Source organism: Rhea americana, unplaced genomic scaffold (assembly GCF_003343005.1).
Source record: "Rhea americana isolate MKP2758 unplaced genomic scaffold, rheAme1 scaffold_33, whole genome shotgun sequence".
Taxonomy (NCBI): Eukaryota; Metazoa; Chordata; class Aves; order Rheiformes; family Rheidae; genus Rhea; species Rhea americana.
The window spans coordinates 3,037,486-3,052,726 of NW_028186457.1; the positions used below are offsets into that span (position 1 = coordinate 3,037,486).

At 39.7% G+C, this 15,241-nt stretch overlaps 1 protein-coding gene across 1 annotated transcript in view; it reads right to left on the bottom strand.

Annotated features, from left to right (window-relative positions):
* The window catches only part of CNTNAP5 (contactin associated protein family member 5), a 287,365-nt gene that overhangs the window by 153,817 nt on the left and 118,307 nt on the right, over positions 1-15,241 (bottom strand). The window contains exon 4 of the mRNA XM_085310986.1: positions 3,822-3,969. Coding sequence (XP_085167112.1) covers positions 3,822-3,969 — 148 coding nt within the window. The remainder of the gene's footprint in view (positions 1-3,821; positions 3,970-15,241) is intronic.

The following is a 15,241-nucleotide window of genomic DNA, read 5'->3' on the forward strand; positions in this document are numbered from 1 at the left end:
AGAGTATTTACACATACCACTGCACGGAGGTTTTCATTCAACTCATCAAATAGCCTTTCCTGAAATGGAAACATCACCATATATTTTTTCAGACTTACATCATGGCACTCCTATTTTGTAACTGTTTGGAGAACTGAAATCGTGTCTTTGTACAAATTTCAAATAAATACAATTAACTTTCATCTAAATACACACTTTCTGTGTAAGAAACTAAACAACTGATTTGCGTCATTGTGTCATCTGTGAATTCCAGCCGATTTCACAGCCTTGGACTGCTTTGTTGGATAGGAACTTTGATCTATACGGAATAGGTCAAGCATGTTCATGTACCCAAAACAGCTTTGCTGGTAAAAACATATCTTTTATATTTCAAAGAAACAATATCAACCTGCTGTCAGTTAGAGGATTAAAAAAAGGGGGGGGGGGGTCAGAAATTGGAGATATGGCTTTAAGAAGACAGCTTTCTTATATGACAGAGGTCTTTCGGGGACAAATTCGTAACAGTAAATTACTTACCAGGACTAATAAAAGACAACGAGTGCCATTCAGCAGCACAGTGCAGTTACAGATTATGTTAACCACTTGGGCATCCACTGCACATCTCATGTGACTCTCATATTTTTTATTTGTTATAGTGTCCTGGCAGAAAGCTTGGTTACCTACATGATCAGAACCTCCCATGTACCTCCTACTAAATAGCTGCCACTAAAAACTGCATTTGCACAAAGTTACCACAACAAGGTCRTGCTCCTGGGACCTCTTCAGCACAGCATGCTGGGCAAGACAGTCGTGCTCCAAAAATGGGGAGTAAGAGCCTTGCCCTGGCACAAGACCATCATGTTTACCTTGCTCTGCCATCACTAAAATGCTTAAGGAGCAATGGAAGCCACAAACCTCTCACACAGCTGTCATCTTCTGCTCAGATATGCAAGGTTAAAAAGGAACAGATGTGAGCAAAGACCATCCAAGGGACCACACGYTATTTTGCGAGCCCTGATGTACCAAAGAGGTGCTCAGCTGCATGTTGCCCAATTTGGCACTAGTCCCAAGATCTTAACATGTGTGCAGCAGCACATTAAATTCAGATGGCCTAAGTTGTCACTGTCCCCAAACTTCGCCACGCAGTGAATGCTGCCACTCACACAAAAGTGTTATCCAGTTTGCCTATAGATCAAATCTTTACTGCCTCAGTTTTCTGCACAGAATATCAAACAACTCCGTATTCAGTTTGCGTCACTATTGTTCAGCAGCAGATCAGGTGCCCCATTTCAGAGGGGCAGCATTTACATGAAAGGTAGAACRGGCAGTCAGAGGTCTGGCATCACCTGAATTTTAACCTGCCAGCACAAGCAGGCTCGGAGGCAGAAATGAACTGGCAGTTGTACATGCAGCCCTGTTTATGCAGGATCTGGTTCATATGTGTTCCTTATTTTCATTTTGTCTTTTTATCTTATGCTTAAAGACTGGATCCAAAGCTAAAATGACAGTGGAAATGCGTTCAAATTCAGTGGACTGAAGAGCAAATGCTCTGAGTGAGTTTACCTATAGAAGCCTTTAAGTCATTCCAACAGTGTAAAAAGGATTTGGTGTAATTCTTCCTGTAGCTCCATTTCCTTCCAGTTTTGTCCCCAGCTTGTGGATCCTAGTGATTTTTTTGTCATTTCTTTTAACTCTTCAAATCACTAATATATTTCTTGTGTCAGAACTGAACATGGTGGTTGAGCTCCTTTGCTGTTGAACACTACAGAATGCAGTTATCTAGATTTACACCAGCTCAGGATCTGCTGAGGATACACTTGCTGTACAACAGTAAAGATAAAATTTTTAAACTCTGTAAAGTGCATGAGTGTCTGGGTTAGGAAGAGCCAAGACTATGAAATTGCATAAACAAAACCTGTAGACAGGTATGGCATATACAATTTGCCAGAGAGAAATTTGAATGGCAGATTTATATAAACTGAATGAATATTTCAGCACTCCATAAAACTTTTATGAATCCCTTAATTTCTTTTCTGGCTTGCTTCAATTTCATACCTTAATTCTGTATAATCACTTTTATTTCCTATAACTGCAGGGTACAGGACAAAGATGAAGAGTTAGAAGATATAAGTTCAAGGAAATTAAGCCAACAAGTGATTCTGAAGTCTTCACCACGTCACAGAACATTCAATGACAATCTGACATGGAGGTAATTCCCATGTAGTATTTCACAAGGAGTAACACCAACACATTCAGCTATGAGAGCTTCAGCCTTCAGTTCCAGCTTAATTGGTGGTGGTCTATTCTTCTTTCCACAGCAGAGGTTTGGTCATTTTAATAGAAAAAAGCTCCTTGAAAATAGATGAGACAGTTGCTTTGGACTGATAACATCAAAAGCTGTTGGTTTCAATTTACAGGTGTTAACTTACAGACCSACTCCTAGGGCATTAAAAAGGTCTTTTACCCAAGAGACTATCAGATCAGACCAGGCTGGAAGCTTCTTGCAGATCTGAACTCAAAAGAATCACAATCCATGGAGCTTGAAGCACCCCCCAAAAAATCTGAAGGGAGCCTTCAGATCTACCTATAGACCACAGAAAGGATCTTCTTGGGAACATGTGTGAATCAATTCTCAGACTTGAGTATGGTGACAAGGCAACTGACAGTCCTGGAGCACTATCTGTTTAATGTGATCATCCGAATCAAGAGTTTTAAGACACTTTACTCTCAAATACTGCTCAGATGAATTCAAAAGGTGTCCTATATAGAACAGAAGCCTTTCCACTTATCTTATAACCCCCTTTCTGCATCTAAGAGAAGATGAGAATCTAATCTGAATGGTGAAATGTACAATTACAGAAGCGTCACACACTGGTGACCCATGCCACACTAGATTGAATTTACTGGTCAAAGGCTGTTAATCCCATGAACTGTTCCCAATAAAATCCTATCCATCTCCAGTAGGGTCTCTGAACCCACTACAAAGCCAACTTTGACATCTTCAAAAATAAATCCAGAAACATTTGAGAAACAGATACTGGACTAGCGTTTCCTCATTTTGGGACTTGCTTTCATGTTGTGCCTGGGAGCAACGCTGGCCCTTTTTCTTTACGTTTGAGTGTTTCTGTGGCGGTACATCATGCACCTGCAGTGATACAGCAAGATAACGTGTGGCCAAAATGCCYTGAGGTAACAGTGTTTATAGACTGTTCCAAGACCCATGTGACAAAGAGCTGCAGACAGCACCTCAGAAGACCTTCACCATGTGTTAGGAGGAAGAGAACAGAAGAAAACACCCACGGCAAAAACAATTAAAGCAGCAGACCAATACTCTGCTCTCCAGAGCTTTAAAGCCATCTGCCAGAATAGAAACACTGGCTGCATACCCTGTAGCACTTTCTTTAACAACTAGTTAATTAGCTCTAAATTCAAAAATAAACTATTAATTAATCAATTACACTAAATTAAAAAGTAGTACAATTCCTAAATAAAATCCTATGCAAAAATCCCAGATAGCTCTATCTCCTGCACTGGAGTGGGGAGGAAGGGAGGTGGGAGGAGGTTTCACAGTGGCTACCTTGCCCCTAGAACAAGCCGTGGACACTGAGCTGAGAAAGTTTCACCAGATGAGCTAGATGGGCCAGCACATTCCTGTGCAAACACACAAATACAGCAACTGAAAATAAGCGATAGCTATATAGTTCATGGTTTATTTTTTTCTTTTTTTTTCTTTTTCTTTATTTTTTTTTTTTAACTCACACTGGTGCTGGATCCCTCCCACTATACTGACAGCACAAACAAAAGCCCTTTGGCAAAACACAGATTAAGACTTTGCCACTTACTATAGGAGCAGCCGAAGACCTCAACTCTCAGTCCTATCCACCCGTTGAGACTCCACTTCAGCGGGACGAAGCGCACGAAGCGGGCTTTCACCGAGTGCAGGAGCTTGTGGTGAACCACGCCGTCGGCATTGCTGTTCCCCGCGAACACCTGAAAGGGCAGAGAGCCTGCGTGAGACGCCGAGCTGCGAGCGCTGTACTCAAACTGAACGACGCGAACTGCCACCCCTCTGACTCTCAGCCTCAGAGACTATTTAAAACTATTCATACTGGCTGTTAAGTTCTCTTTCAAGTGCCGAGTCTCTCAGGAACAGGAAGGGTGAGCRAGGAGGGAGACAGGAGCTCGTGGACAGGAGGAAGTATTCAGGGAATTGCARTAACATGTTTTAGTAGGGGATGCTACAGAAGATACAGTATAATTTCTCCAAGCTCAGGGTACACAGCCCTTGGCATCCAGTGAGGTGAGGGCTGAGGCCAGTCGAGGCTTTGGTGCATTCAGATTACTAGAGGCTGAGCTAGAGCTTGGGAATACAAAATGGAAAGCATACATATCCATATATATACATACGCATATATATATATATATATACACACACACACACACAACAGAGAACTGAGCCGGACAGGACGAGATGAAAACTTGAATCAGTACATATGACAGTCAGCATTTTGACTGCATATGCAGCCAAGATTTGCAAACAATAATAATTTTTTTTTTGCCTGTTTGATTAATTGTCTGCAACTGCAAGCCAAAATTAATGGCCCTACTCTGAATTACCACTCAACAAAAGGAAATTCTCTAACACATGAAGAATGACTGCAGGATTTCAAAGATGAAGCTTAACAAAGAGAAATATCCAAGGTCTGTGATGCTACCTGAAGCTTTTCCAATTCATCTTTATATCCTGACTCTGTAAAATTAGGCTAGAAATATCATAGCCTTCCTGTCATCTTCAAAACATTTGAGTAACTCAGCAAGGATTTAAATTTGAAGCTAACAGTTTTGTACAAATAAAAACTAAAGATAGCACTAACCAAAAAAAATCTCATAGAAAGGCCATATTTGTAAAGGAGGTCTTTCTCCTTCCAAGTATAAAATTGCATCTGAAAAAGTGATTTATATGCTTCTGCAGTGCAAATGCTGGCACCATTCAACTACAGAATAAAACTGCAASTACAAATAGGCATAATCCTAATAAAGTAGATCTGAAATTAATTTCTGATGRGAGAAGGCTAAGAAAAAGATACTGGGGGGTTCATCCCCACCCTGAAAAAAAAGAATTAACTAACAACTGTTTAAATTTTTACTCAAATGCCAGTGAAGTCTTTTCAAAATGTTAAAAATTGTGTAAAGCCTTGAGTTCAGTGTGTTCTTGTTTTATTAATCCCAATTTGATCTTTTTCATTAGAATCATAATCTGTAAGAAGTATCATTAAATATCTATAATCAATGTCATTGATTAGCCCAGAAATATATATTTTTGGCACACTCCTTTGAAACCTTACCAAATTTTGTCCACTTTACCTTACACATTTCAACCTGGAAAAATCCTCTCATATGCAATAAGCCTCATTCTCTCAACARTCATGAACAAGAGACATGTATCTAGATTCCTAAAACATGCTTTGCAAGTGTTTTTCATTGCTAATACTCACAGACCTCTGGAGACGAAAAGTCTAACTCAGGCTTTCACAAACCCAGCTACCCCAGTGAAATAAGGAAACTCTCTACAAAATATGCCACATTTTTTGGTTTCGTTTGTTTTTCTATTAGGAGCTTATCAGGCTGAAATGAGGCTACAATTCTGCTCCAGAAACCAAATTGTTCCCAAAGCTATTCCTATCCTGTATCTCTCTTGTTCTGGACTTTTTATGCAGAAGATCTTGTTTTCTATAAGGATTTTCTGATGGTTGGCTCACCTCTCAAATTCAACTACATTATGTAATTAAAAGCTTCTGTATGAGGACACCTGCTCATCATAATCCATAGGTAACCAAAGACAGCAGCTCAACAGGCTTGTCCATCAGATTTTTTTTATGATTTTCTTTTTTTTTTTTTTGAGGAGTGTCACAAGTAGCACTTCAAGATGTCTTTGGCTCATTCATCCTGCTTTCCAGGTGGGATTTGAATTCAAATTCCAGCAGAGATAATTTTAGTTTTCTCCCTTATACTCCAAGTGAAATGATCTTCTCTTACTCAGTAACGAAACCATCAAGCAGAGTGTAAGCCTCAGTCAGTGCTGTGGCAAAACTCACCTTTCTATTAAGAGATTCCTGCACAGAAAAGGTGGATGAAAGGGAATTTTGTTTGTTTGCTTAGAGACAGAGACCATCTTCTAGAGTCCTCTGATTATATAACAATATCAGCTTTCATAGGAGGAAAAAAAAAAAAAAAAAAAGCACCAGGGGGTGGAGGGATATATACACGTGTGTGAGAGAGGAGTGTGAGGGTTCAAACAAAAAGTTTCCAGTTTGCACAACTGTGAAGAAAGGCTGCAAAAGCAATGACTAGAATACAAATAAAAGGTGAAAATCAAGAGAYAAAAGAAAAAATACACTATAGTATAGTGATATGATGAAACAGTTTCAGGCTCCATGTTTTCTCCTATAATCCTTTAATACACAGAGCTGTCGATACTGCATGTTGTAGCACAAGCTATAATCATTTTTTATCTTATGCAAAAAAAAAAAAAAAGGAAAAATGCTGAAGGGAAGACCATGTGGAAAGCACAGCACCTGTAGAAGTGATCTCCTTTGAATTACCAAGCAATGAGAACCAGGCAGTTTATGAATGAGGACGTGCTCTGAACAGCCCACACCCTTCTGCTTGGGGGCAGSTAGGAAAGCGGCGCACACTGGCACACAGCAGCCCGCACCAGCCGCAGGCCCTTGTGGACAGCTCAAGAGGATCTGTAACTGTTGCTAAGGGCAGTCTTGATGCCTTTCTTACAGGGCAATGACTTTATGGGGTAAACCTGCAAAGACATTTTTGCAAAGCTTGTGCTAACCACGCGCCCAGGCATAGCACACGGGGAGTTGCTGCTGCTCCCCTACAGAGGCAGCCCTCTGCCTGCAAGCAGAGGGTATGTACAACATATTCTGGCGACTGTGCAGTCACAGAAGTGCCTCTGGTTTTGCCAGGTACAATAGTACCCTGCTGTGTGTGAGCAGACCCAGGTGTCTACCCTCAGACATCCATACTAGAACATTTCCATACTGACACCTCAGGGAACAGTCATAATTACCGAAATCCAGACTCCAAATCATCCAGCTCCCAACCTAATGTGTAACTATATATATGTCCTTCCCATATTGAAACAGTCATGTTGGTAAAAATAAACCCCTCATAAACCCAACAAATCCCTTACAGCAGACCTTCTCAAGCTTCTCTAACCAGCAAAGAGGAACTCAAATTTTCAGGAAAAAAATCCACAGCCCATGCTCCCTACCTGTAGACCTGCGTCTGCAGGATGACTTTGCCTGCAGCAGGCACATCACTGCTTGTTACCTGCAGAGGAGCACTCTGCTTGCCTGTAGGATTGTTTTGATTTTCGCTTTCAATTCCCACTGCTATACAGATCACCTTCTGACGTTTTATGGACCACCTGTGGGCTGTAGTCCATTGATTGAATAATACCAATTGCCGCAGATGGTCACTTGAAAACTGATCCACAGTTGACACAGAAATAATCCATCCATTAAAGAAGATGAAACAAGGATGCAGTACCAAATTTCTTAGCCCTGGAGGTTCAAATATTGATTAACATTGAACTTATCAGTGGGAATGGCAGAAATACTTCCTCTTGAGAAACAGCCTCTATTATAACTTGTTGTGGAGAGAGATTAATTCACAGGAACAAAACAACAAACTACTAGAGAAAACAAAGCACCTTCATATGATTTCCCACGCAACACAGTTGCTCTGGTGGGAAGCATAACACCGAAAAGCAAGCTTTTATTTATTTATTTATTTATTTATTATTATTTTTCAGAAAACCTGCAAACAGCAGGCTGATGATTTAAGCATGAAATTCTGCTTCTCATATTATATGAGACTTATAAATCAAAAAGCTCTATTAGAACCAAATACTGACATCAGAGTTGCAAAGGCAAGATGTAGCCTTTTACCAATAGCCAGTGGCTGTAAGGTTACTAGTTTGCCACACACAGGTCTGAGTCTTGAACCAAACTTGTTTCATGACACTTGGTTGGGTGGTGCCCAGCTGTGACACAGGCTATGGCACTCCAGGAATATTTTATGAGCTTCTTCTTCATCCTGAAAGTATAGGTTCATTCTCAAACTCAGCAGACCTCAGCAAAGGCAGCTTCCACCTTCACAAAGAGGTGACTAAGAGCAGCTGTATGGTTCAGTGTGAGGGTCCAACTAGCCCAGTGCTGTATCTTTAACAGTGGCTGTAAGCAAACTCTTACTGAAGAGTAAAAACAAGGCAAGCATACACTGCACTTTTCCTAATACTCTAACCCATTCATTTCAGGGAAAAAATAGAATTCCAGTTTAGKACTGCATTAACAACAAGTATGAGATAAAATTTTCAAAAGGTGTTCAAATCTCAAAACTCATAGCAGTCCCTGGGATTTGGGTTCATAATTCCCTCAGAAAAATTCCAGCCTAAAACAACAATTAAATGAATGGCCTATTTGCACAACTCCTCCATTCAGAAAGATCCCAAAAGCTATTTAARGGCAGTTTAGGAACACATTGAACAACTGCAGTGAAATATGACAGCTGTTTAGYAAGCCTGCAAAGACATATTTGTTTCTCTGGTATATATTAATTCAGATCTGTGCCAGATTTTATCAGCCAAGATCTGGTTTGTTAAACTTTATATTGCCCTTCGGCTAGATTGTCACAGGATGGTCTCCAGGTTTAGACAGACAAGTGGAAATTCAGTGCAACAAAAATGTCTGCTCATCAAAGCCTAATCAATTCAAAAAGTAGCACCTGATTCAGGAGTTCACCTCCATCTCCCCCTGCACACACACTCTGGACGGCAAATGGCAACTTATTTATCGAGCTGCAGAAGCTCATTCCCATAATGACTCTGCTGAACACATTTTGCTCTCCCACTTTATTAGGCAGGTAATGGGATGGGTTCAAAGTGTGTACGCAAGCAGCAGTATAGGCACAATCAGCCCTGAATGATRAGCAGGCTGACCCGAGGTTAACTATCTTCTGGGGGGGGATATTCTAGGATGTATTCAATGCTCTCATTTCTGCCAAAGTCATGCYGATGAACTGAGCTGAGGAAGGGAAAAAAAAAATCAGATTATGAACGTGCAGGGGGCACATAACACAGATGTCTGCAGTTTACGATGTTTCAACCTTCACGAAGGAAATACAAGCACAGAAAGAGCATTCCACCTCCAAATCTCACCCATAGCATTGCCGTATGCTTCCTCTAGCGTCCAAAGATATAAGGACAGGAGCACACTGAATTCGAGCTATCCAGCAGCTTAGTGGAGGAACCAAAGCAAGATAAAAAGTAGCTAAGCCTGTTATAAATCCCAAAATGGCAATAAGTAAAACAATGTCGTTCTCTCTTTTAAACTCTCTTACTAAGATGAGAACCATATGAGAACGGTCATGGACTAGAAGGCATTAGCACCGTGTCTCCCAGCATCTCCTCAAACATTTGAGCGTACATACTCTTTAAAGAAAACTTGTATTTCCCACAACAAAATCCTAAAACAGAAGAAAAAAACGYGGGCCAGCTTTTCAGATTTTCTAGCTTCAAATAAGCTATGAGTCAGAGRGAGCTATCAAGCAACAGAATTTTGGTTCTCTCTTGAAGCTTAGATTAGCCAGGATATAATTCAGTGGGGCTAAATCAAGTCTGGGTATTAAACACAAGTTCTCCCTCTAAACTGGGGAGGTCAGTGACAGAAATTAAGTTATGGTAAGGTTCACTTATCTCTATCTGTAGTGTGTAGAAAAAAAACTGAATGGTACCATGGCAAGAGGGGCACAGCATAGCCATGAACACACAGCACGGAACCTCAGCAGCCTCCGACTTTATGGGATGCTACAGTATTTTCATACAACAACTGTTGTATGAACAACATCAGAGCCTGCTAGCAACACTCTGGACCTCRAAAGGTTTGTGGTAGCTAATATGACTTTTTCTAACAATGAAAACGAAAAGATTATTTATTTTCTGCTGCAAAACAAAGGCAACTGTCAGATTTAGCAAGAGTGGAAACTTTCCTCTTCACCTTGGCCAAGACTTCAAATTTAAGGGTGTATATACACATCTTCCCTGTAAGAAAACAAGAAAAATGTAAGGGAAAAAAAAAATCTAACTTTCTTTTTAGATTTCACCTTTTCTACACACTATGTATGCTGAYAGTGAAAAATGTTGCTCTCCTTGAATTTATGTAATACAAAAAGCCCAACATATCATGCCAGAACTGTTAATATCTTGTCACGAAGAAAAGCAATAAAATGGCTTTTCTGTCAACTCARTCTCCCTGTGTCCATACTGGAAGCTACTAAAATTAAAACTTCCACTTTATTTGGGAGCTGGGTTAAGAGCAGCTCTTGACAACAAAGGGTTCATGGCAGAACACAGTCCTAGGGAGGCCCTAGTGTCCTCTTCATTCCGTGGCCTTAAAAAGTCCTTTTGCTATTACCAGAGGCCAAACCATGGGGAGAAATGAAGGATGACAGGAAGGACTCCCTGAATCCTTAAAGACCTGCAGTTTAGATCTTCATTCTCACCTACCATGCAGTCCCACCTGTCAGGTGGGCAACAAACTTCTGYATTGTTTCTCACTTCTCTTTCTTAAGAACTGGGTTTGTTTTTTTCAAAAAGATGACGCAGCCCAACCAAACTCCAAATACGAAGCACAAATTCACATGCTTTGGAGTCAGTGGGAGCCTCTTCCACTGATTTCAGCAGGTTCAGATTGGTCCCAGCCTGCCCCAGTGGCTGGGATGCTGCAATGGGAGCCAGAAGGGCTGCATGTGTCCTCTTTGCACCTCACTCACCTCCAAGAGTCTCTTCKGGCTTCACACCTGCCTCTTCTATTTATACACCAAGATCTTCATAACAAATCAGTCTTTTCTAGTTAAAGACCTTCTGAGTTAAGGTGCCCGTTTCCAGACTCATGTTTTCCCTTCCAGGTTGAATACACTGACTTAGTTAGTCTAAAGTCTGTTGTTTCTTCAGAAATAGAAACTTCCATTTTGCATTCATCTCCTCCCCCAACCCCATCACAGCTACATTTTCCTCCTAGAAATGCCTATCCTTGACCAAGTCCCTCAAAAAGTAATATTCCCCGACACTATGTCTGCGCTGCTATTAGGGAGGAAGAAAAAAAAAGACTTGAAAGAGTAACCTGTCAAAATTACTATCCAATAACAAAACAGCTGAAGAAATGACAGCTTTCCTCCCCATCTCTCCACTCCAAAATGGGGGAGAAAAAAAAAACTCTACAAAAACAATGTTCAATTTCCCCGTACAGTAAGAATTAAAATGAACGGCTGCAGTATGTGATACCAAACACAGGACCTACCTCTGCACGCAGCCCAGACTGCAGAGTAGTCCACCAGAGAGAAGATACAACAGTGTAGCATGTACCAGACCATCTCATCACTTACTTGAATAATCTGCTCAAGTGGGCAGGTTATTTTCCTCTGATCTGCCCCATTACACTGAATATGTATGCTCCTCTCTGGTTAGTTGCTTTCCAAACACAGGAACAAATACTGTTAAACAATATCATTAGCCTCAAATAGATGATTGCCCAACAAAAACCACATTTATATTAAGGACATTGTTATCTTTGTGCTAACAGTTAGTAGAACTGCTCACAGATTTTCCAATAGAAAATGGAGATTTCAGAATGGCAAAATCTTCTGCAAAGAAAAATGTTTTATCTTTAAAGAATATTCACCAGGAAAATTTAYGTAGTATTTCATTTTAGACAGGTTCATATCAATTCAGAAAAAGTATCAGTTTCATGCTGATGCCATTAAAAACATAAAGCTTCTTGAGTCTTTTCAAGATCAATGAGATATTTCCATTTAACCAAAAACAGTGAAACAAAATAACGCAAAAATTCTGTGCCTTTTCTTTTCCTATTCTGCTTTCCCCTGCTACAGATTTGCATTCCTTTTCCTGTTCTGGTCAACAACACATATCAAAAAGCTGGATTTTTTTGCTGGAATGGACAGCCTAATTTTCAAATAGTCTGAATTAGTTATTTTGATACTAGAGTAAGTTTAAAACAAGAGGCTAAATACACTTATTTCATTCACTGARTAGTTTTATCAACTGCTGAGAGATTCCAGTCTGAGAGATTGGAATCTCTGGTGCTTCCAGTGCCAAAAGACTTGGAGACAGATACAAAAATAAACAGAGTGCCTGATACTGGTCTTCACTGAGCTCTCAAATATCCTCTCTGTTCTCAAAGYGGTGAAATTTGCAACGGAGTAGAGGCACCCACCATACTAAACCAAAATGACAATAAAAACATCTAATCCATAGATGATCACAGCATAGAGCTTTTGAATTTATTTATTCTTCATAATTAGTCTCTAATTGGTGGTAGCTGAGCTGTCTCTTCTATCAATTCTCTCCAAGTAGCAATTTGGATACAGAATAGAGGATCATTTGGATTCCAATTGCAAAATATTTTGTAAACAAGAGCCAGTTAGGAAAAACACACAAACATTATAACCATCAGAATGGAAGAAGGAAACAGACACTTCCTCATTAAAAGGTCTCTGTAACCCATCTTAGTAAATAAAATAGAGACAGGAATAGGTTAAGGCATTGGACCATCATCATCTGTACTTTTTAACAACCAGCATATTATATGGCATGGTTTTCTCGTTGGTGTCAGTCTCTCTCTAGAGTCTCTCAGATAATACCATGGCATGGTTTGCCAGAGACCATTCCCAATGGACATGATGACCTCTTTTGAAGCAAAACAGGATTTACCAGTTGGATAATATTTGAGTTATGCCACAGCCTCAGGACTAGAAAATGGTTCCTGCCTACTGAAATAATTCCAGTTTACTTACATAGATGTAGGCCAAGTGTTTTATCCAACTTGCAGTTGGGCAGGCTATCCTTCTTTCCAGCAATAGACCAAGTGCAATTTCCTTACCCTGCTGAGCCAGTGTTTGCAAACAAATGTGATGTTTCATCTCACATGCAGTTGTGTTTCAGTGGTTCAGAATTGATCCCCATCTTTAGCTTTTAGAATCATCCTAAGTCTTTGGAGCACTAGCAGGTGAAGGATTTATAAAATATTACAGCTGTTATTGCTGTTATTATTATTATCACTACTACATAAATTAATAATAATGGGAGCGAGCACCAGCAAAATTAAAACCATAAATTACAGGTCTAAGCTAAAAGTCAGAAGCTAATTCCTGTTTCTTCTCAGTCTCTTGCACTTTATCTTAAAAGCAATCCTACATATAAGATAGTATTTTGAGCTGTATCACAGCAAAGGATAAATATTTCCCCAGTACCTCAACTAGATTAACCTTAGTCAATAGACTGAAACTGCTCTTTCCACTACCAGTATTAATCATAGATTTCAGCTGTTCTTTTGCATAAAATCTCATGGAGACCTTCATGCTTCATATTAAATTAGTAGGATTAACAATGCAGTAAATGTGTTTATGTCTAGCAATGTTGGAGAACTCTGGAAACCTTCCCTGTATTTAGGTTCATCAAAGTGAATTTAAATAGCTAGCCCTGTTACACTAGGTATCTTTCTGGTTATAATTTGCCAGATGGATTCAGTAAGACGACACCAGAGAGGTGTTAGTTATTCCCTGCAACAGTGACCTCAGATGAATATTGTGCTTCATTATCCTGCATTATTTCCTGCTATATAGTTTGATGCATTTTCATTTGGATCAGTAAAATAATAACCTGTGGAAAAGGATAAATACATAGGCTTAATTTTCTCCACTGCTTCATAATGCAGATGCACACTCATCTCCTTAGCTATACAAATGCCTTCTGGTTTTCTGTTTGTTTGAATAGGAGAAAGTTCACATTCTGGCCAAGATAACAACCGTTAACATCTCAAAAGGGCACTGTAGACTGATCTCATTGTGTTGTTTATCTTATTCAAGATCTTCTCTCTGGAATACCATTATCATAAACTACACAAATAAGTGGTTACTAATAATAAGGAAGGGCAGCATTTGCTACCAATATTTACCATGCTTTGGTTACAAAGCACTGTGTAATTACAAATCAGAAAAAGATACATATTTTTGCATATATATTTCTCTAGATTTCTACCAAGCCTAATTAAACTGCAAATTCTGCTGTCAATACACTTCAAGTTACATCCTAAATCAGTATAAATCATTAAAGCAGCCTTCACAGCAGCGGAACCATGCTGACGTCCATCAGCTCTAGTTCCGGTCCAGTGAGTTATATAAACTGCCATTCTTAACGCAAGAGAGTTGGCTCTAATTGACATAGCTTCCTCCTACAAAACCATCACTGTAATATTTGCAGTGTCCTAAATTTGAATCTCACCRTTGTACTTTCACATAAGGGTCTGTCATTCAGCCACAGCAAATCACCCTAYGGGATGCTAAAGCAACTTAACGACATCGCTTTTCTTCTTCCTGAAATAGCATAAGATGAGCATTTGCAGCACCTCTGCAGGAATACATAAGCCAACATCTTCCAAATGCATGTTTGACCATAATGTTTCAATTGCACTTTTTACTCTGCGTCAGTAACACCAAAAAATCTTCAGCAGTAGGATTTGARGGTCATGCAGCGCTCTAAACAGAGGCATCTGTAAATATGTAAATTCAGCTGGATGGTCTCTAAGACCTACAGTAGGAGCTGCATTCTTGTCCCCTTACCAAGGAGCATCATCTTRGAGAGACTTGGTCTTTGCATCCTCCAAAACCTAGACATGAGATGCTGCTTTGCACAAAAAAATTGCCAGCTTTTCACAGCCAGCTATCATCCTCTCCCTAACACCTCCATTTTTGTAAGAAGCAGCAAAGAACAAGGTGTGGAATTTTCCATATTCAGGAGGCTCCCACACAGCTTTAGAAGAGTAACAATATTAAGAAWATTATGCCCTTTCTTTCTGGACCCACAGCCCAAATTTTACCTTAATGGATACTTTTAAAGAAATCTTATAAGAGCTAGGACATAAGTGAATGAAAAAATAYGATTATATCTTAAAATATGTCAATAATTTCAACATAAGTTCTTTTTACATTAACTGGGTAGTTTTATTTCCCAGAGCACTCTATTACTGTACTTTTAAGTTGTACTTTTTCATTTCACCTCTATACAAGTTTTCCTCTAAGTCAYAGCCAGGCAAATACTTAAAACCTGGAAACTAAGGAGGAGCCTCTCCACAGGCACCAATAATATCCATTTAAATATAGCAAAGCAGGA